This window comes from Leucopleurus acutus (assembly GCF_964270905.1).
Source record: "Leucopleurus acutus genome assembly, chromosome: 7".
NCBI lineage: Eukaryota > Metazoa > Chordata > Mammalia > Artiodactyla > Delphinidae > Leucopleurus > Leucopleurus acutus.
The window spans coordinates 35,261,551-35,283,532 of record NC_139150.1 but is presented as its reverse complement, the minus strand read 5'-3'; the positions used below and the strand labels follow the sequence as shown (position 1 = coordinate 35,283,532).

At 49.0% G+C, this 21,982-nt stretch overlaps 1 protein-coding gene across 2 annotated transcripts in view; it reads right to left on the bottom strand.

Annotated features, from left to right (window-relative positions):
• Nucleotides 1-1,911: 1,911 nt before the first annotated feature.
• The window catches only part of FBXO10 (F-box protein 10), a 67,512-nt gene continuing 47,441 nt past the window's right edge, over nucleotides 1,912-21,982 (bottom strand). For both annotated transcript variants that reach the window (XM_082843089.1, XM_082843090.1), the window contains 8 exons: nucleotides 18,543-18,692; nucleotides 15,875-16,011; nucleotides 11,105-11,175; nucleotides 9,292-9,444; nucleotides 7,830-8,099; nucleotides 5,765-6,075; nucleotides 4,462-4,643; nucleotides 1,912-2,275 (listed from right to left, as the gene is read on the bottom strand). In XM_082843089.1, coding sequence (XP_082699215.1) covers nucleotides 2,101-2,275; nucleotides 4,462-4,643; nucleotides 5,765-6,075; nucleotides 7,830-8,099; nucleotides 9,292-9,444; nucleotides 11,105-11,175; nucleotides 15,875-16,011; nucleotides 18,543-18,692 — 1,449 coding nt within the window. In that variant the 3' untranslated portion in view covers nucleotides 1,912-2,100. The remainder of the gene's footprint in view (nucleotides 2,276-4,461; nucleotides 4,644-5,764; nucleotides 6,076-7,829; nucleotides 8,100-9,291; nucleotides 9,445-11,104; nucleotides 11,176-15,874; nucleotides 16,012-18,542; nucleotides 18,693-21,982) is intronic.

Here is a 21,982-nt window from a genome sequence, read left to right as displayed (position 1 = left end):
GGACACAGACCTTGCAACTTGGAATCAGGTGGGAACAAGCTGGATGGACAAGATGGCCCTGGTCTCATGTCTCGTTCAGTGGAAGCAGTGGTGCCTTGCGGGGGCAGAGTGGTGAGAGGCCTACATCCAGCACTCAGGAACCCTAGCACATACCCAGACCAAGGAAAGTACCCCGAAAAGTGCCTTCTTTAAAATAGAGAACTTTATTTTGGTTGCTGAGATTTTCATAAGCACTTGGTTCACAGAAAAGTCATTCGTTACAAAATAATAAAAGGCAGCATTTTGTACAGCGACACACATTGGGGCCATAGGTAAGTGCAAAGGACAGCGCTGGGGATGGGAGGGGCCCACGCTCTTGTGCCCGAAGTCCTCAGGGGGTAGCCAGTGCTCCTGGCTCCCTCTAGCCCAACCTACTCCACCCGGGAGAGCAGCACCGGGGGCCTGGCAGAACCAGCCTGGGAAGCCATCTGTGAGCTGCACGACAGTGACCCTACCAGGCTGGTGAGGCCCCACATGAAGGGCCGGGTGGGTGGGGGACTGTTCAGGCTGAACCAGGCCTGCGTCGGGCCCTTTTCCTAGAGCAGTGGGTCTGAGCCTGCCTGGCCCTGGAACCTTAACACATTCACAGTTGGGTTCAGCACAGCCCTTTGGGAGCCAGCCTTCCTCTCCTCACTCAGGCTGCTAACCCTACCTCTGGGCTGGGGACTGGGGACACACAGGTGGTGACCCTAATGGAGCTAGCTTACAGGCAGGTCAGTGGGACAGGGATGGGCCCGGGTAACTCCTAAGCAAGGCAGAATATACCCTGTGGGGGCAGAGAAAGGGCAGAGGAGGCTCAGAGAGGGCAGAGCACTGCCATCCGGGTGGCAGTGTCGAGCCTGGAAGAATGGGTGGGACCTAGGCATGTGTAGCTGGCGAGGAGGGTGCACCCAGAAGAGGGGAAAGCGTGAGCCAAGGCACAGAGTGGGAAACCTTGGTAGGGTCAGTAAAGGCAGGTGGTCATCCATGAGAATGTGGACACAGACGAGGGCCCTAGGCACCTCGGTCTCCGCCAGTCTTGCGCCCAGGAGGGGCATCTGGTTTGGGTGTGCTTGTGGGATTCGAATCCTCTCTGTGCAGCAAGCACTGAACCAATGTCCTCCTGAATCTGGGAGCAACTTGAAGGTAGAGCAGTCAGGTGCATCTCTGCACCACCCAGCCCAGCACGCGCCTGCACACCTAAGCCACTTGAAGGAAGCCTTCTCCACACGCCCCTTCCTGTTTTCAGCATGTCCCTGTCATTCCTGGGGCAGCCTTTCAAGAGGGGCTCCTTATCCCAAGCCCCTTCCTCCCTCACAGGTCCATATCCAAGAGAACTGTGTCCTTAAGGAAACCAAACCCAACTCCGCCAGCCTCCCCAGGCAGTAGGGTGGGTGTGGCAGTGTCCCCGGAGGGTCAAAAGTGAGGTCTAGGAAAGGGGAAAATCTGGGGCTCTTTCCATCTCACTAGAATCACTTCTCTCCCTTACAAGTAAATCCGTTCTTCCCTGAGAAGATTCTGGGTTTGGCGTATATAAAACGCAGTTCCCTGTAACTCAAACAGAAAACCCTGACCAAGGTTTTCATTATCGATTTCCCCAACTTTTCATAATCTCTATAAGACCTCAAGGGACTAGAAACCCACCAACTTCGGTTCCCCTTTTCTCCTTGAAAAATAATTCCAGGGAATTCCCTGGCGGTCCAGCGTTAGGACACTGCACTTTCACTGCTGAGGGCCTGGGTTCAATCCCTGGTCGGGGAACTAAGATCCCATAAGCCACATGGCGCAGCCAAAAAAACCAACCAATCAACAAACAAAAAATCCAAGTTCTTTCCTGCTGAGGGTTGTGGAGCCAAAGGGTTTTGAAGGTACCTTGTTCTTAGTCCCCAGAAGACTTGGGAGCTTGTTTTTCAGGGCGGTGATAAGGAGACCAGGAGCCTTCACAAGCACTAATTCTTCCATCCCAAAGGCCACAACCTCTCAGCTTGGCTGGGCAGGGCCTGAGCCTGAGAGCAGGGTATGTGCTTCCTTCTCGGAGTCTGCGGACAGCCCCCAGCTGCCCCACTCCGTGGCTCTCCATTCTTACAGGATGGTGCAGAAGATGCTGCGTTTGCTGTGGTAACCACCTTCCACGTGGGCTGTGATCCTGGTTGCCATGGCTGTCACCTTCTGCCCACTGTGGGCAGCAGAGGGGCCTCGGAGAGAGTTTTCAAGGTGAGGCCGTGCTGGTGGGTTCGCCAGGCACCACGTATCAGACCTGGAGGTGCAAAATGAGAGTGAACCCTTTGGGAGTCTACAGCATCTGCTGAATGCCCTGCACAAACTTACCTTTGGCTTTGTTTAAATCTGGGTATAGGTTGCATCTCCCTACTTACGTGATAGCAAAAGGAGGTGGAACATGGGCACAACTAATTCTAGTTCTAGCTCTACCTTCAGATTTACATGTAACCTTGGATAGGTTCCCTCTTGTCCTCTATTTCCCCATCTTTAAACAAGGATCTAGATAAGACCAGTGGCTTGCTTGTTTTTCTTTCATTCCCCCAGCCCCATTTTTTTCCCCACCTGTATGACTGTAAATGTCATGCAAGCTTGATTCACAGTCACCAAAAAATTAGAAACCACCTAAATATGCTTCAGCTGATGAACAGATAAACTGTGTGGTACGTCCATACAATAGAACACCACTCAGCGACAAAAAGAATGAATGACAGATGCCACAGGTGAATCTGGGATACACTGGGCTAAGTGTTAAGAAGCCAGACTCAAAAGACTGCACACTGTGTTGTTTCTCTTACATGACATTCTGGAAAGTGCAGATCTATAGGGGACAGAAGTTGGTGGATTTCCAGTCCCTCGTAATCTCTTGTGGAGATTACGAAGGGTTGGGGAAAATCAAATTGTAGTGATGTTTTGATTAGGGCTTTCTGTCCTAAGTTACAAGGAACCTGTCCTGAGTTACAAGGGATCGCCTCTTACACACATTAAATCCTAAATTGCTTAAGCCAGCAACATTGGCTTTTACGTATTTTTATGATAATAATGTTACGAGTGGGACTGTAAAGGTATGGGTAGAGTCAGACGCTGGCTACTGTGGGGTGAGTAAAAGCCTGGGGCTATGTTCAAAGATTTGCAAGCATTTGCATTTGGCAGCAGAGTGAGCTCCTGAGAAGAAGTGATGAAAAGAGAGGAAATTAGGAGCGGACAGTGCACAGGAGACAATGCCAGGCCTACAGGTCTGGGCTGTACCCTGTACCCTGGGGTCTCCAAAGCTGGAGGAGGAAGTGGACCCCAGGGAGTCTACAATATGATCTGCTGGGATTTGGGAAGACAGTATTAGAATTTCTACTATATCATACTTTATAAGTTATGACTATATAAATATACATACTGAGGGGGTTTCCTCAAAAAATATTTGTTACTGAGAAAGTGTATAATAAAAAAACAGAGTAGAGATCATTACTATAGAAAAAGAGGCTCCATCCAGGGTTTCTGACCACGCATGTGACGTGGCCAGAGCTGATTTAGAAAGATTACTATGGCAGGATGCAGAGGACAGCCTGCAGGTCGGGGGTAGCCCAAGCGCAGGGGGACCAGGCAGGAAGCTGCTGCAACAAGACAGAAGGATTAACAGTGCAGGACTGATACCAACAACAATGGTATCAATAATAATCACTAATTATTATTTTTGCAACCAGTATGGCAAAGTATCAACCAACCAGAACGGAGTCCATCCATAAACAACTGAAACAGCGGTAATGGGAACAGGGGCCATGGGTCAGGATGAGGGGTGCTGACCCGAACAAGGGTGGCAGCAGTTGGGAAGAGGAGGTGCCAGGTACAAGAACATTTTAGAAACAGAATCAAGAGAACCTGGTAGCTGACTGAATTTCAGTGTCAGGGAGAAGCAGAGGCAGAGGTTTTGCTGCTGGAACAGAATGGATGGTGATGTCATCAAAATGAGGAACAGGGAAAGACAAGGGTTTGGGGAAGGTGAGTGTGAAGCAACTGTACACTGAGGCAGAAATACCAGAAACAAGGGGCAACAGCGGCCACAGCAATGAACACTTGTGTGATACCTCAGATATGCTGCTAGGTCACATGATCCTATTTAAACTGGTGCTACAAAGCAGACATTATTAACTGGATTTCACTAAGGCTCAGAGATGTTGAGTAACTTGCCCAAGGTCACACAGCCAGTAACTGGCAGAGGTGAGATTTGAAACCACATACCCCTGACTATTTTAAAGCTTATTTCCTCCTAGGGAGTCAGGCTCAGGTCCTCAGCCCAGGCCTGACACAAAACCCAAGCACAGGCCTTTACCTGACCAGAGCCGAAAGCTAGCAGGACTAGGGAGCAAGGGCAGCTGCAGTCTCTGAGCCTGGCTTCCCCAGTGACCTCCCTGTGGTTCTAGAAGATTGGTTTAGGCAACCCCATGCACTTACTTTTTCTTGAAGACCAAGAACTTGTTGTTCTGCATGATGCATTCTTGGTTGTTTGAGATCTGCTGAAAGATGGTCTTGTTGGTCTTGCCCTGGAAGACGGTGTTCTCCTGCAGCAGAGCCTTGGCACGGCCCTGCACGGCAATGCCGTAGGCCCGGAATGAATGGATCCGGTTCTTTATTACCTGGGAGAGGCAGCCAGAGCTTGTCACACCTCAGGGACTCCTAGACTGGTAGGGGAGCCAGGTAAGTGAATCACCAGTTATAAAACTGAGGGGTAAGAGCATGCTAGGTAGGTCAGCATTGAGCCATGCGAGCTCAGGGCAAGGCTATCGAGACCAGCCCAGAGAGAACCAGGAAAGGCTTTCTGGAGGAGGTGATGGGTAAGCGGTAGGAGTTTATCAGGTACAGAGCAGAGGAGAGTTGTTCCAGGAAGAAGGAACAATGTGCAAAGACCCAGCAGATGGGGTGTGAGCCACTGGCGACCCAACTGAGGTAACAGCGAGCCCTCCTCCCCTCCTCTGCTCCCACAGTGCCCGGATGCAAAGCCAAGGGATTCCTTACTCCTTGCTGAAGTCACTGACTCATCAAGTCACAAAGCCGAAAAGAGGCTTTGCGACTGGAACTTCACAAGGGCAGGGATTGGGTTTGTCTGGCTCAACACTGAAACCCTAGCACCCAGCTCAGTGCTCTGCGTAAAAACGGAGCTCGGGGCTCAAGGTCCTGTGGGGAAGAAAAACAGGCGAAGGAACAGACACAGAGCACTGTGGGAAGTGCCCTGTGAAGGGTGGGCATAAGCACCTTAGAAGTACAAAAAAAGGGCACCTCAAACAGCCTGGGGGGTCAGAAAGGGCTTCCAGAAGAAAGGGAGAGCCAAGCTGTAGGAATTGGTAGGTAGGAAAAGGGGAGAGAAGGCTACTCCGGGTATACAGGGAACAGTGGGTGCCAAGGCCCCGAGGCAAGACTTCTCTCCATTAAGCACATACTGCATACCGGGTCCTGTGCGAGATTATTCTGTTAGGAGAAGAGAGCTAAAATAGCCCTGATCTTGAACTGAAGACCACGAAGATACCTCGGGTGGCACCCCCGCCCCAGCTTCCTGCCAGTACCCCGTTCATCCTTCAGGGCCCAGTTCCCGTGTCCCCTCTTGCGTGAAGTCCCCCTGCATCTCCCAGGCTGGGTTTTGGCAGCACCCTTGCAGAGTGCTGAGGGTTTAAGGTTCTGCTTCTCAGCAGAGAGGGCACGAGGGCTCTTCTAGGGCCATGCCCTGCATGGGCACACACATCACACACACACACATACATACCTTCGTGTCGGATGTGGGCAGCAGCTGCAGCCCGCTACCCCGGTTGCCAATGATGTCGTTTTCAATGACAGTGCTGTCACCCTTGGTGATGATGCCATGACCTCTGTTGTCATAGATACCATTGCCTCGGAACTCCACTTTGCACTGGGCCTCCACCTTGACCCCACTCTGGTGATTGCAGGAGATGCTGTTGTTGGCCACACGGGTGAGCTGGCTGCTCTGGGCCACAGTGATGCCTCTGTCCCCATTAGCATGGATCACGTTGGTGATGACATGCAGCAACTCACTACTCTGGACATAGAGTCCTGAAGCTGTGGGTAGAGGGGTTGGGAGCAGAGAAAACACAGGGTGGTCCCAGGGTCACTGCTGACAATACCACTAGGAAAAGCCTTCCCAGAACTGTGCACCCAGGAGAGGGGGAGGGGGAGGAGAGGTAGCAACATGTAGAACCAGCTTTTGGCGGTTGCATCTTCCAAGCTGGATGACAGAGCAGGAGGAAACCCAGGACCAGCAAGGAAACTCTGTTCCTTCTGCACCAAGTCCTCATTGAAGTGGCCAGGGAAACATGATGTGACGAGATTCCTTAGGCTCAGCTGGTCATCTGGCCCAGGCTCTCGTCCTGTGCTGGCATGCCTCCTCCAGCAGCCTCATCCTACCCCCATCTGCACCACCTACCCCCATCTGCACCACCACAGGAGGCTCACTACCTGCTCAAGGCTGCCCATTCCACCTCTAGACAGATCCACCTGCTAGAAAGTTGTTGTTTGTTTTGCTTTCCATTCTGAGCTAGAATCTGCCTCCCTACTATTCTGGGAAATTTTCTTATTTCTTAAGAAATAAGAAATTTCTTAGCGACACTATGGGTTTGTAGAAAAAAGCACAAAATCAGCAGGCTTAGAGCCGCGTGGGGAGAGGCAGCATGGCATGTGGACCCGGGGTGAGCAGGAGTTCTCCCCAGTGGTAAGAGGCACCAGCAGCACCAGGAGGAGGCTGTGGGAGGATGCCGACTGCGGGGTCACATGGGAGCATTCTGAGCTGTGAGCTTGCAACCCCGAACCTTTTGGTGCCAACTGCCTGTTGCTTCTCCTGGCTTGGTTGAGAACAGCAAAATTAAATCAAGCATTTGTGGATTTATGTGGCTTTGCTTGTCCTACTGGACAGCATGGCCGTGTAGAGGAAACCCTGAACTGGGAGGGGACAGAACTCATTTTCCGGATAAGTGGGCTGGGGCCATTGGCTACCCATCTCCCTGCCTCTGCCACTCCCAGGGGGATGAGCTTACTAGGGCCCAGGGACCTCTTTTTAACAAGCTTTCCTCCATCAGCCCCCCAGAGTAATCCTGATAATCAGCCAGGTTTGGGAGCTGTGGCATTGGATGAAATTCACAATAATTTTTTTTCCAATTCAATAAACATCAAACACCTACTGTCATTTTTATAATCAAGTTTAAGATAACATGGATTTTTAAATACTCTTATTTTCTGTGTTCTCTAAGAAAGAAAAACCACTGCCAATTAAACCATGATATGCCATCAACTGTAAGGTGCATCTCATCAGAGATGTTAAAATGTGAAAACTGTGTCTCAGAATTGATTGGAAACGTGTCTGCCAGGTGTGGGATTGGTACTGAGGGGAGGGGGCACCAACAGGAGTGGGATTCAGTTCCTTGCCTCAAGTTCACAGCCTGTCAGAGTGGATGAAACAGCCACAGAAACAAATGCAATCCCAGGCCCCCTAACAAGTGCCACTGGGGCTGGGGGAGAGCACAGGTCAAAGGAGAGAAGGACAGAGGGTGAGGGCGAATTTGTAGTGGGCTCTGAGGTCCGAGTTATTTGGGACGTGTGGATGGGAGAAAGGGAATTTCAGGCAAGAGAAACAGCAAGAGAAAGGCAGAGTGGGGTGGGTGGGAACAGAAAAGAATGGATTCAAGTCAAGGGCAGTGAAGTCCAGGGGGCTGGGGTACCGGGTAAGTGGCTGAAGGAAGTGGCTGATGAGGCTAGAAGGGCCTTAGGGCAGGCAGAGCACGGGAGGCCCTGGAGCAGGGGCTGTAGGGAGGGGCACTCACCTCCGTTGTGATTAACAGTGTTAGACTCGACCAGAGCTGTGGCGATGGGCCGGCGCAGCAGGTCGTCATCCTTCTCCAGCTCCGTCTCCCAGAGGGTGGCGTCCCCGTCCTCGCCGAAGTTCTCCTGGGCCACATGGCCTCCAGGGGACTCCCCGGAGCCATCCTTCTGGCTGAACACTGCCACTCCATACACGCCATTGTAGCTGACGTGGTTGCTGGTGATGTGGGGTAGGCTAGACGACATCATCCACACACCACAGCCCTTATTAGCTGGGACAGTGAAAGGAGCTGGTCACTGAGGCCGAGTGACAGGCGAGGCAGCACCCAGTGCCTCCCCGAGAGGGGAAGCAGGAAAGGTGCTGGCCTGGAGACAGAGTTCCTGATTTGCAAATGGCCTCGGACAAGTCACTTTACGGCCTGGCTGCAGGCTTCTTCATACAAGAGGGGTAATAACAGGTCAATCTCACAACGGCAATCATTCCATGGGGTATAAAAGTGCTCTGGGAACTGTCAAGGCCCCACTTCCAGATGAGAAGCACACAAGCCCATGGTGACAGTGCCAAAGGGGCCCTCAGAGCTCATCCAGCCCAACTCCTCCCTGCACAGAGATGGAGGTGGCCTCAGTTTGAGTTCCAGCCCTACCACTTCCTAGCTGTGTGACACTGAGCAGGTTATTGAACCTCTCTGTGCCTCAGCTTCCTCACCTTTAAAATGGGGTTACAGGAATTCCCTGGAGGTCCAGTGGTTAGGACTCCACACTTCCACTGCAAGGGGGCATGGGTTCAATCCCTGGTTGGGGAACTAAGATCACGTAAGCCACACAGTGTAGCCAAAAAATTAATTATAAAATAAAATAAAATGGGTTTAATAACTGTACCTACCTCAGAAGGTAGTCATGAGGATTAAATGTGCTAATGCATATAAAGGGCTTAGCAAGAGTCCAGAGCCTGAATGTAGGTTAGTAAAATTATTATTATTATTAGAGATGCAGTCCAGAAAGATGGAAGCTTTGCCCAAAATCACAGAATGAGTGAGAACACTTTTCCTTCTACGATTACCCTATTTCTCCCATTATATTTTTAGTTCTCTGGATCAAAAGAAAGGATAAGAGAAGTTAGACGTCCATGTGTGAGAAATTAAATGGCCCTGGCCTTATGCAAGATCCACTCCTGCCTTCTGCTGTTTTAAGTGGGGGATAAAGCTCTCTGCTTTGGGGTCAATTGACCATGGGGTCAATCTGGATTAGAAGGTGATTTATGAGAGCCTCGTGTCTTCTATGTGGGTAAGTGTAGGGTCTATGTGGCTGTGACCTGAGATGGATGCTATTCTTTAAGATGAGATCTCTGAGGCCCAGGGAAAGGCAGCAACTTTCTCAGGACCCACAGGCTGGAGACGGAACCTGGGCTGCCTGTCTCCAGGCTGGGCTGGGTCCCAAACCCCTCGCCCAGGAATGTGCCCTCACCGTAGATGGTGTTTCCTTCTAGCAGGCCTTTGCCTTCATCCCCGACAACAACACCATCGGAATAGCCAAAGCAGATGAGGTTGCTCCTGATGATGGGGACCCCTCCTCGGCGGATGTCCACACCTCCCCACTGATTCTCTCGGATGACATTTTCTACGGGAAGAGGCAGAAAAGAGGGTCAAGAGTCACCTACAGTGCTGGCAACGAGGACTTGGACAGCTGATAGAAAGGCAAGTCTGGACAAAGACGCCTAGGCCTTCCCATCAGCAGTCAGCACCCCGAATCTTGTCTGGTGTTTGACTTTCTAGGGACTTGTCTACTGTCTGCTTTCCTCAAGGGCAACGTTCGTGCCTGTCTTGTGGTCTCCTCCATCCCCAGCATCCACTGTACCCAGCGGCCTGGACGATTGATGACTAAGAACAGACTGGCTTTAGAGTCCCTGGACCAAGGCCAGGCAGGACTGTCCTGTCCTGGGGGGCTGTCCTTGGGAGGGCTGAAGCAGAATCCAGCCATTCCCCCACACGCCTGGGAAGGCGCTAGTCTGTCCTTCTCAGCCTCAGCTCTGGACTGACCACAGCCTTCCTCTCCTCTCCCCTCCACCATGTCTCTGGGAGTGAGCGGGCCGAAGAGCCACAAGTTAGAAGGGGTGTCCTGGGACACTGCTGCCCCAGCATGGTGGCAGGGCAGACTCTCAGCCTCCTGCAACGGGACTGCAATGGCTCATGAGACCTTGTGTGGCTGGCCCCTCCCTGCCTGCCTCTGGGACCCCATCTCACACTCCTTGCCCCTTGCTCACCACACTGCAGTCAAATGAGCAACATCTGTGCTCCTCAGGCATGCAAAGTCTGTCCCCACCGGTAGCCCCGTGTGGAATCCTCGTTCTTTTCCTGGGCTCCTTCCCATCATCCAGCTTCTGGCTTACATGTCACCTTCTCAGAAAGGCCTGCCCTGATCATACAATACTAAATACCCACACAGTTCCTCTATCACCTTATTTTAATTATCTGTAAAGCACTTATCACCCTCAGATATGACTTTCCCTGGGGAAAAAATGCTTTTGTTTTTTTCCCCTCCTAAAATGTCAGTTCTTGACAGCAGAAATCATGTTTTGTTCACTGCTGCATCCCCAGCTCCCGCATACAGCGTGTACTCAAAAAACGTCCGATAAATGAAGGAAGGCTGGATCCAGTCAGGGGGATTCACTGGCCCAATATTTACTGAATCTCCTTCATGTCCTAGGTATGGCTACACTCTGTGCTGAGGCTACACTGACGTACCAGACAGACTTGATCCTTGCCTTATAGGATACAACAAAAGAGACTGACATTAAACAGATCACAAGAAATTAAGTAAAATGTCCTGCAGAGCAGGCCTACTGGGTAGAGTGAATGTAGATGTATAATGGGAGGTCAGGGCAGACTTCCCCCAGGAAGTGACACTTAGGCTGAGACTCAAAGAATGAGCAGGAATTGGCCAGGCAGAGGGGAAATGGGGATGGACTGCCAGAGCAGGCACAAGCCCGTAACAGCCAAGAGGAGGGATTCAGACAGTTTGTGTGGCATGAATGTTTCTGACAGTGTTATGTCAGAAACGGCCATCCATTCAGATCCTGTAAGCACCAGGCCTGGCAAAGAGCAGACGCTCTCTCCCTGCCTGATAAGCATGGCCAGTGCATGGAGCCGGCATCCCCAAGTGCTACCCACTATCAAGGAGGCCAGTGTGTCGAGGTGAAGGACTGGGTGGGTGGGAAGCCTGGGACGTTGGCTTGGCTGTAGTCACTGGGGGCTTCAGCTCCAGGCAGTCCCACCCCTACCTGTGATGAGGCCTCTGCCATTCTCATTCACAGCTATGCCGGCTGCACTCCCCTTGAAAATGTGGTTCCGGCTAGAATGGAAGGAGAAGACAAAAGGTGAGACCAGACCAATGTCATGTATCAAAGACAAAGCCCATCCAAGGTGCCTGCCTTCTTTTGTGGGCTTCCCAGATGGCTCAGGTCCACAGGGGCATGAAGCACCTCCTCAAGCCCCAGAAGCCAGGCAGTTAGCAACCTTCAGTTACCACTGACCCCAAATAACCTACAACTATGCCACAGAAGCACATATCATTATATCCATGTCTCTGAAGCCTCTCTGGACTGTTATCCACATATAAACACCATTATTTTATTTTATTTTTTATTGACGTACAGTTGCTGTACCATATTATCTAAGTTGCAGGTGTACAATATAGTGATTCATGATTTTTAAAGGTTATACTCCATTTATAGATATTATAAAATATTGGCTATATTCCCTGTGTTACACAACATACCCTTGTAGCTTATTTTATACCTAATAGTTTGTACCTCTTACTCCCCCACCTCTATATTGCCCCTCCCCGCTCCCCACTGGTAACCAGTAGCTTGTTCTCTGCGTCTGTGAGTCTGCCTCTTTTTTGTTATATTCACTAGTTTGTTGCATTTTTTTAGATTTTAGATTTTTAGATTTTTTAGATTCCACATATAAGTGTCTTTCTCTGTCTGACTTACTTCATTTAGTATGATAATCTCAGGTCCATCCATGTTGCTGCAAATGGCATTATTTCATTCTTTTTTATGGCCAAGTAATATTCCATTGTATATATGTGCCACATCTTCTTTATCCACTCCTCTGTTGATGGACACTTAGGCTGCTTCCATGTCTTGGCTATTGTGAATGATGCTACTATGAACACTGGAGTGCATGTATCTTTTTGAATTAGTGTTTTTGTTTTCGGATATATACCTAGGAGTGGAATTGCTGAGTCATATGGTAGTTCTATCTTTAGTTTTTGGAGAAACCTCCATACTGTTTTCCACAGTGGCTGCCCCAATTTACATTCCACCAACAGTGTACAAGGGTTCCCTTTTTTCCACATTCTTGCCAATACTTGTTATTCGTATAAACACCATTTTAAACAAATGTCATCGTGGTGCATGATCACAGGTAAAGTCTTGGTAGTGTCAAGAATTCCTAGGAGGCTGTGTTAAGCTTGTCTGGGAGTGATTTATGTCCCTGAATCAGATTCTGCCTGTAACAAGCCTACTGTCTTCTGTTTGTATCCAGCAGCTACTCTTTAGCTTATTTTCTGTTAACTCAGTCGCCTATCCACTGAATGAAAACATAAAATAATGACAGGCCTTATAAGAAGAAAACCAGATTTTAAAAAGAGGGTTTTAAGAACATCAGACAACACATATGTGAAACCCCATGGGCTGGGCTACACACAGCCCTACTACCATGGCAAGGCCTCGTGAATATGTTCCTTAGAACCAGACACCCGAGCATGTTAAAGGACATGCATTTCTCTCCAGTCTCTCTATCTTGGTTTCTTGCCTGTAAATACAGAGCCAGTCACACCCAGACCCTAGCAGAACTGGGTTATTCCTGGAGCATACACATTTGCTGTTTGTTACTTTTACTACCAGGAATGCTGTGTTCTCCTTTCCTACTGGAGGGGCACTGGCCCCCTCTCTTAGGAGGTGCCCTCCTACTTCCTACCATGCATGCAGCGGAAGGATTTAGATCCAAATATTCACCTGGCTCTTCAGAGCCTAACATAGGGCCTGGCTCCTCACAGAACCCCAGTGATTAGCAGTTGGCTGATAAATCTTCCCATCTCCCAGGGCAGGGTCCAAATGGTTTACTTCCTTCGGGGGAAGTCAAATGCCAACTGCATCTACATTATGTGTTTCGAGTAGAACAAGGTTAAAAACATCCTTATGTTTTTATTCAGACAGATCTGAAGTATCTGCTTTGATGTGATTACAATTTAATCAGCTGATGGTTACTGTGGGCTTCTAGAATTCAGGGTCAGATGTAGTCCCTGGGCAAGGCACGCCTCATCCATGTTTCTGAGAGCTGTGCCATAGCAGCAAATGCATGAGTGGTTTACTTTTAATACAAATCTCACTCACCTTCAGAAAGGATCCATGGCCACCTGGAGAAACATGTATGTGTGTGTACATAGGGTGGGCAGAACAAAGATAAAAGAGGTATCAGAAAACAGTAGGAAAAGGGGACAGATCATTGTTCCAAGAACCAAGGATGGGATATTAACGACAGATGAGCCAGTCTGAGTCCTGTGCTTCCTTGCAGCCAAGGCAAAAAAAAGAGAAACACCATAGGTTATATAACTCACCGGCAAAAAAATACGCTGTGGTTTGCCTTATCTAGGCCACTTCAGGGATCTCGAAATTCATTCTGTATCCTCCCACAGATCCCTATTACACCATCAGAGAAACGTAAAGGAAAAAAGCACAACCTATTCTCTCAAAGCGACTGTTTTTAAAACCCAAGACACTGATCTCGTTGTAATATTCCTTGCTCAAAACCCTTCAACAGTTCACCAGCACCCGCAAGTTCTGGGTGTATGGCTGATATAACAAATTACCACAAACTGAGTGGCTGAGAACAACACAAATTCATTATCTTCCAGTTTAGGAGGCCAGAAGTCCAAAATGGATCTGATGGGGCTGAATCAAGGTGCCAGCAGACCTGTATTCCTTCTGGAGGCTCTAGGGAAGAATCCATTTATTGTCTTTACCAGCTTCTAGAGGCTGCCCATATTTCCTGGCCTGTGGCCTCATCACTCTGACCTCTGCTTCTGTTGATACATTTCCTTCTCTCTGACTCTGACTCTCCTGCTTCCCTCTTCTAAGGACCCTTGTGATGACACTGGGCCCACCTGCATAACCCAGGATACTCTCCCCATCTCAACGTACTTAGTCACATCTGCAAAGTCTCTTCTGCCTTGTAAGACAGCATATGCACAGGTTCCAAGCATTAGGAAATGGATACATCTGGAGCGCCATTATTCTACCCACCACACTTGGTATTTGAGGTCCTCTGTGCTCCAGCATCAACCCCACTTTGTAGGCTGATCATCTACTCAGCCCCCCCGGGCATCACATGCCCAGACATACCACCACATTTTTTACACCATTTTCCCTGGACATACCCCAAATTTCACTGCCCCAGGCCCAGAATGCCTTTTCTATGGCCATAAAATCCACCTCATCCTTCAAGCACAACTCAAATGTCAGCGCCCCACGTGCCCTGCCCTGACTTGCTCAGCTGAAATTGTGGCTGGGCTCCTTCTTCACCTGCATGAAGACCTATAAAGCATATGCTTTGGTGAGTCTTCCCTCACGGCTCCCGTCCCCAGAATGAGACTGCATGCATGCTCCACGGAGGAGAGACTATTTGTACACACTTTTCATACTGCTGTCCCTTTACATGGAATAAACCCTCAAATGTGTGTTAAATGAATGATATGCATACATGCAACCCATACTCTTATCTTAAGGCAATAATGCAAAAGATGGAAAAAGAGCTCTGTGATCACTAATTGTTTTTAGTAAGCTGTCTATAATAGCGAAGAAATAGAGGCCTAGCAGTAATAGGTCCCGCAAGCCATGCGGCGTGGCCAAAAAAAAAAAAAAAAAAAAATCCAGAGGAACAGTAATAGGACTGGTTCAAAAATGAGGGAATATCAAAACAATGGAACAGTTCTGAAACTGTCCAAAGTGATAAATACAAAGGTTCTGCAACAGCATGGAAAAGTACACATGGAATAATGCAGGGAAAAACTCTCAGAATACATTTGCTGAACATTAATGCCAGTGATTTTTGTAAACTGCAGACATAACTGTGTGGGTCTTCTACTCCAAATCTTAACGTTCAAGCTGCAGTGACCAAAGGATCCAAGATTATCAGGGACAGTCCCAATTTAAGATGTTTTATACTAACGTCACAACTTGTGTCAGACCTTTTCTCAAGCGCCAGTGGGCCGTGTGCTACCCCTGCATCTGCTGCGCTCTGCTGCTTTACTCAAGCTGCTTCCTTTACCACGAATGTCCACTCCCCATCTCCATGAGAGTCCAAAAGCTCTACCTGTATTTCAAAGTCTAACTCCAATGCCACCTCCCAAATGAGGCCTCCCACAGCCCCCTAGTCAGAATGATTCCCCCTCTCTTGGTACCACTTTGATAGTATTTATCACAGTCTGCGCCATATGACAGATGGGAAGGCAAATCCACAGCCCCTCCCACCTACAGCTTACACCACTGACTGATCACAGCATGCTTTCATGCTGAGGTCAGATGTAGCCTCCAGATCTTAATATAGCATCCCAGGTAGCCAAAATCAACTGACCAGAGTTGTCAGGTGAGTTGAAATCTCTATGTCATTCCTATCTTAGCATTATTTCTGAGCACACATGTCCTCCAGACTAAAGTAAGCTCCTAGGGAGCGGAGTCTGCCCTTGTTTACCTTTGTTATCATTACTAGAAGTGCTCAGTAATGTTTGCTAGGCCCCACCTAGTTAACTGGAAGGAACCACAGACACAAAAGCACAGAACACAGATGCAATACCACAAAAGGTTGTGTGACTGAGGTGGGATTATGGGTGAAGTCTGTCTCTTCCCTGCTTGCATCTGTACAGTTGTTTTCATACACAAAAATGGTTTCAAATGAAGCAAAGACAGAGAGTAGGGAAACACAGAGATCAGAGAGGAAAGAGGGACCATGGGTGAGCAGGATGGTCTGGGTACAGTGGCACATACCTCACGACTGGATTTCCGTGGTACAGGATGTAAATGCCAGCCTCCTTGTTTGAAAAGATTTGATTATTCCGGATGATGCCTTTCCCATTGCCAAGGACAACAATGCCAGAGCGAAGGCCGTGGTGGATCTGGTTACACTGCAAGTGAACACGAGACACCACAGAAGGCAGCTCAGACAGGCCACTGAGAAGCAGAGTGCTCATTGCTGCCCCACCGCAGGGCCAGGATGAACCAGCAGAGAAAACTACGTTGCTGGAAGATCCCTAGCACAAAACAAAGTGAATGGGCCTCCCTGGTGGCACGGTGGTTAAGAATCTACCTGCCAATGCAGGGAACATGGGTTCGAGCCCTGGTCAGGGAAGATCCCACATGCCGCGGAGTAACTAAGCCCATGCACCACAACTACTGGGCCTGTGCTCTAGAGCCCGCGAGCCACAACTACTGAGCCTGCGTGCCACAACTACTGAGCCTGCGTGCCACAACTACTGAAGCCTGTGCACCTAGAGCCTGTGCTCCACAAGAGAGGCCACCACAGTGAGAAGCCTGCACACTGCAATGAAGAGTAGCCCCCGCTTGCCGCAACTAGAGAAAGCCCGTGCGCAGCAACAAAGACCCAACGTAGCCATAAAGTAAAAAAATAAATAAAATTTTAAAAAAAGAAACAACAACAAAAAACAAAGTGAATGGATGCGGCCCTGCCCTCTCTGCACAGGTGCACACGTTGACACCTATGAGGGAGACTCACAAGAGAGGAGTCTTCCCCACCCAGACTCTTGGGATGTAGTTATGCTGGCACTTACTGCTGAGGGCTCCTGCCCTTCATCTGCAATGCACACTACTGAAAATTTCTGAGCCTCCAAAGAGTCCCCAAAACACACGATCATTGGCTAGGCCATGTCACCCCAGGGCCCAGGGCGCCCACCTCTCAGAAGGGGGCAGTGCCCCAGTACATGGGAACTTTGGCTAAGCGCAGTCCCAAGGGGCCACCCAGGGAAGGAGTGGGTCACTGGCTTCTAGTCTTCCCTTCTCATTTGGGGGGAGACCTGTGGAAGGTACAGCCCCAGGGAGCTTAGGTGTCCCATGAGGCATGAGGTCACCAGGTGTACGAGCTATAATGACCCTTGGAGATTTTCATACCATGCAAATGGGAAACAGGCCCAGGGTCATATAGTATGTTTGTGGCAGGGCCGGATCTGAAACCTAGTTTTTCTGTTTCCCAGTCAGTTAGTTGCTTTTGGACAGTGACGAAAATTTTAGGTTATAATAAATTATAATAAAATTGTTTCACTCTGATTGCTAATTTATAGCCTAAATACAATCCTATATTTAAACCAAAAAGCTAGCTGTTTCTCTTCCAAAATTATTTAATGGAAACACAGTTCTAGTTTGCTTTAAAGTGTTTCCTGCTGCAAGCTCTCCTATTCTTACTCACTTTTCAGATTTTCCCCTGAAGGATTTGGCAGACTCACCAGAGTAACCGCTGCCTACAGAAGTCCCTCACAGGGTTGAAAAGCACAGGGAGAGAGGTGTAAGCAATGGTATTTCTATCCTGCACTGTTTCACAAAGGCAGGTAGTACTCCCTTCCCCCTCCACCTGCTACACTGTCCTGTCCCCCCATCCCTGGGAAGGCAAACTCCTCTCACCTCTCTGGCAACAGTGGCAATAATTTCCTAAGCCAAGGCCATGCATCAGATATCAGTTGCATGGCAGAAAGAGTGAGAGGAAGGGGCTGGCAGAGGACACTGGCCAGGCACGTCTCTTGAAATATAGTTAAGAACTTGCCTTTCTCTGCATTTGCAAGGGCAGTCTAGATATACTGGGTTAAGGACATCCACCCTGAGTCAGACTGCCTGGATTCGAAGGCCAGCGCTAGCACTAGATGTGTGATTTAGGGCAAGGTCCCTAGCGTCTTTGTGCCTCCGTGTCTTCACCTATGAAATGGGAATAATAATAATTCTATCTCACAGGTTGTGTAAGAGTTAAACCATGATTAAATAAATATACACCAAGTGCTTAGAACAGTATCTGGCATATAATAAGCACTATGTATAGGATGGATATTATTTTTCCAAGCCCATAAAAAGTCCACTATGTTTCTCAATTTCTGGGAAACCTGTCTCTCAGAGAAGGCTGGAGCAAAACTATGGGGCAGGTCTTTCATGTCACTGGTCTCACATTCTAGGATTTTAAGTGGTTTTCACACTGGCTAAGATCAAACTCACTATGGCCTCACGATATCCACGAAACAAGTTATCTTCAAAATAAATATCCTACGTGTCCTTTTAATAGTAAAGAATGAACTAATTTGGTGTTTTATTTTTGATCCAAGTGTCTTTCATGGCAGACATATCTTTATTCTTACCGAACTCAAAGCCCACAAGAGCATATCAGGGCTGAGGGAGGGAAGGCCCTGTGAATTTCCCTGTCTATCCAGTCCTCCTCCTTGCTAGGGGAGACTGCAGGGACGTACGTGACTTATGCAAAGTCACCCTCAATACATGGAGAAAGAGACCCAGAGTCACAAGGACACACAGAGAAAAGGGCAGGAACTACCTGCAAACAGGAAGCAACAGAAATTCAAGATGGCAACATTTGCTTAAACATCCTCAGAAAAGGTTTCTGAGTACCAAGAGCCACCCTGAAAGGGCAAGAAGATGGAGGAAGTACCAGAATGAGAGGGTTGGACTTTTTCCGGATGTCTACGCCGGCCTCCGCGTTGTCATAAATGTTGTTGCCGGCGATCAGGCCTCCGCCCTCCAAGCGAAGAAAGATGCCTGACGCTCTGCAGTGGTGAATGTGGTTCCTGAGCATGATGATCTAGGCAGAGGAGAGAGAGCCATTCATTTTCCTGTCACAAAGGTATTTTAAAAAACTGCTTGGGGAATACCTGAGTCTTCCTTCCCGTCTGGTCTGTGCAGTTCTACCTGATGCCACACCAGCCACTCTCCGCCGTGTGCTCATGAGGACTGAGCCATTTCCGTGTCCTTCCTGGCTTTGCCCTACAGGCACTGCACCAACCTCACGCCAGTTCTTTACTAAAACCTGGATGGAAGCCTGGCTCTGAGCTCCACATTCACAGCCTCTGAGCAGGATAAATAACTGGATGACGGCATGGAAAGGACGCTTGGAGAAGGTGGGATTTAGTGGTCTGCAAACTCTACATGCAGTGCAGTTACATGAAGATTTCCAGCGGTCCAAGGGCACAGCTACTTTGAATGGAATCGAGTGCCAGATCCACCACTTCCACACACGCCTTTGCTGAACTTCACCTGCCTGAGGAAGCACCTGAGGGTAAAGTACCTCGTAGGCTGTCCTCTCCCACCTTCCCTTTTGCTTTCCACTTTTAAGACAAATACCCATTCTTGCCCGCTTTGCATCTCTTTTGCTGTATTATTATCCTGGGGTGGAAAAACCAATGGAACTCCAAGCTAAGAGACAATTGCAAGTGTTGGTATAAGATAAAGAAGCCTCTTTAAAACAAGGTACCATAACTCAGTAAACAGCTTATTAAGGGGATGCACTGCCACTTACATTCTCTTTTTAGCAATACTAAAAATCTAAAATACATACTGTTTTAAACAACTATGTATTAACAATGAAATGTACTACGTTAAGGTAAATTGTGTACTAACAATAAACACTGTACTACATTAGGATAAAACTCTAGGAGGGGTAAAGTATAATGGAAGTACAATTTCAAGGAGAAGCTTTCTGCTTAGAATGGGGAAAGTTGGAAAGAGCATTGCTCCCACACCTACAACAAGAAGATACAAAAACATAACCTTTCTTGAATCCATCAGCGAGCTGAGGTTGCAGGACAACCAACTAGCCTGGAATCTAAGGGAAACAGGCACCTTCAAGGACACGAGATGTGAGTACTTGTTTGTCTGAAAAGACACAGATGCCATACTGGCCAGTAAGAAGAGTTCAGCTAACCGTTTCCATGAACTGTTAAAGGCCAGCTGTTAACTAGTGGGAGCACAGAAGCCCCGGGAGCAGCTCCATCTATTCACTTCTCCATGGACCTCGCCAGGTGCTCATGGAGAAAGACCGAGGGCAGGACGAGAGACAGGAGACAGCCTCCCTCCTGGTGGGCACTTGGGGGAAAGTACAGCCACTGTGGGAAAAGCACTAAGCCCCTCCTGTCCCAAAGAACAAGCCTTAAGCAGCTGGGGGAAGGGCAGCAAACCCGTGGCTCTCAAGGGAGGGAACAGAAAAACAATAAACGCTTTACCCCTCAGGGAGGTGGGAGGAAAATATCTTGGGCCTCGATCATTAGAGCCCCCCTAGTGCTGAGGGGTGAGGCAGGACCACTGAAAAGGGCCTAGTGCCAAGGTCCTAAATCCACCGACACAGCACCTTCCTAAGACTAAGGATAAATGCAGACACGAGAGGCTCCCTATCACCCACTGTGCCACGGGGCTGGCCAGCCAGAGCCATGGCAGTGGCCTGCTGCTGGGAGGGGCAAGAGCACGGAGGAGCAGATGCAAAGGGAAGAACTAAAACAGAAAAGTCCACTGGCAAACCAGCCAAAGTAATGCAGGAGGAATCAGGAGCCTGTGGTTCACTGAAGGTAATTGTAACAACAAAATCCAAGCGTCACAGAAGAGGCATGCCCATTCCCACACATAAACACCATTTACCTCTGTCTCCACCGTCTATACAAGATACCTCACTTCCAACTAAAAATTACCAGATACCCAAAGAAGCAAGAAAAAAAAATCATGGTCAGTGATACTTTTCTTCATTCCCTCTGCCAGCCTCTACCCTCTCGGGAATGTTCTGGAGGGCAGAGGTAGGGCGGTTGCCCTCTGGCCACTGGATCAAGGGCTTGCTCCTGGCCACAGGGGCCAGCTCAGTAAGCCGGCACTCCCGCCCACAGCTCCCCACTTGTATTAATGCCATTTGATATATGTGTTCCCGGAAGCTGCGTACTCATGAGACACCATGGGTTGTTTTAGTCAAAAGCCAGCCAAAATCAGCTTTTCAGGTTCCTTTTTGGAGACTCACTAGGAACAGTTGGCTGCACAATTCCTGCCACAAGTTCCCTGGGGACAACAGTTCCAGAGGGCTACAACGAAAGCTGTTTAACTTTTTGTCTCTCCTTGTCCGTGACTCCAATTACCACCTGCTCCCAAGTCTGCATGTCAGGGCACATCTCTCTTCAAAGCTCCAGCCCCCCGTAACCAGATGGCACCTCTGCCTGATGTCACTGATGCTCCAAACTCAACGTGCCCAGAACTGCACTCAGCATCTTTCTCTCCACATCCTAACCTTCTCGGCTTCTCAGTTCCTGCCTTTGCCTCAGCCACTCACACCAGAAATCTAGGCCACATAACCTCGACCGCTCCCCTCCCGAGGTTCTCCTCGCCACCTCTCCAGACTGCCCTGTTCCTCCTCTCCATGTACGGACCCTAATTATCCACTGCCCCACACTGATTGTGTCTCCAGTCTTGTTCCCCTCCACTCCATTCCACACAAAGCTGACAGACGGAGCTTTCCAAATGCGGATCTGACCACAATTCTCTGCTTCAAATCTTTCAGTGTGTTCCCACTGCCCTCAAGACAATTCCCATCTCTCTGACGAGACACCTGCCCCTGAGCTGACTGACTCTTGCTGACTAGCCCTCACCTCACGCTCTGGCTGTTGAGGTTACTTGCGACTCCCTGAGTGTCCTGCGTCCTATGTCTGGGCCTTCCCGCATGCCTCCTTTGCCTCACAGCTTCACCCTGCCAACTCCTAGTCTTCCTAGACAGCTTGGCCAGGCACCAGTCCTCCGGGAAAGATTTTTTTTTTAAGTCTTAAAAAACACCAAACACATTTATGGAGTACTTGCTATGCACCAGACACACTGCTAAGCACTTTATATATATATATGCATATATATGACCTCAGTCAAGCCTCACCACACCTTGGAGTAGGTAGTATCATTAGTCCAAAGGGCATATAGCTAATAAGGGGCAGAGCCAGAATTTGACTCAGAAGCCACACTCTTACTAACCATGCAAGGAGGAAAGCCCTCCTTGAGGGCTCACCCCAGATCCTTTCATTGTGGTCCCCCTGAGAGCAAAGCTGTCACCCACTCCTTTTATTTGACCTTTATCTT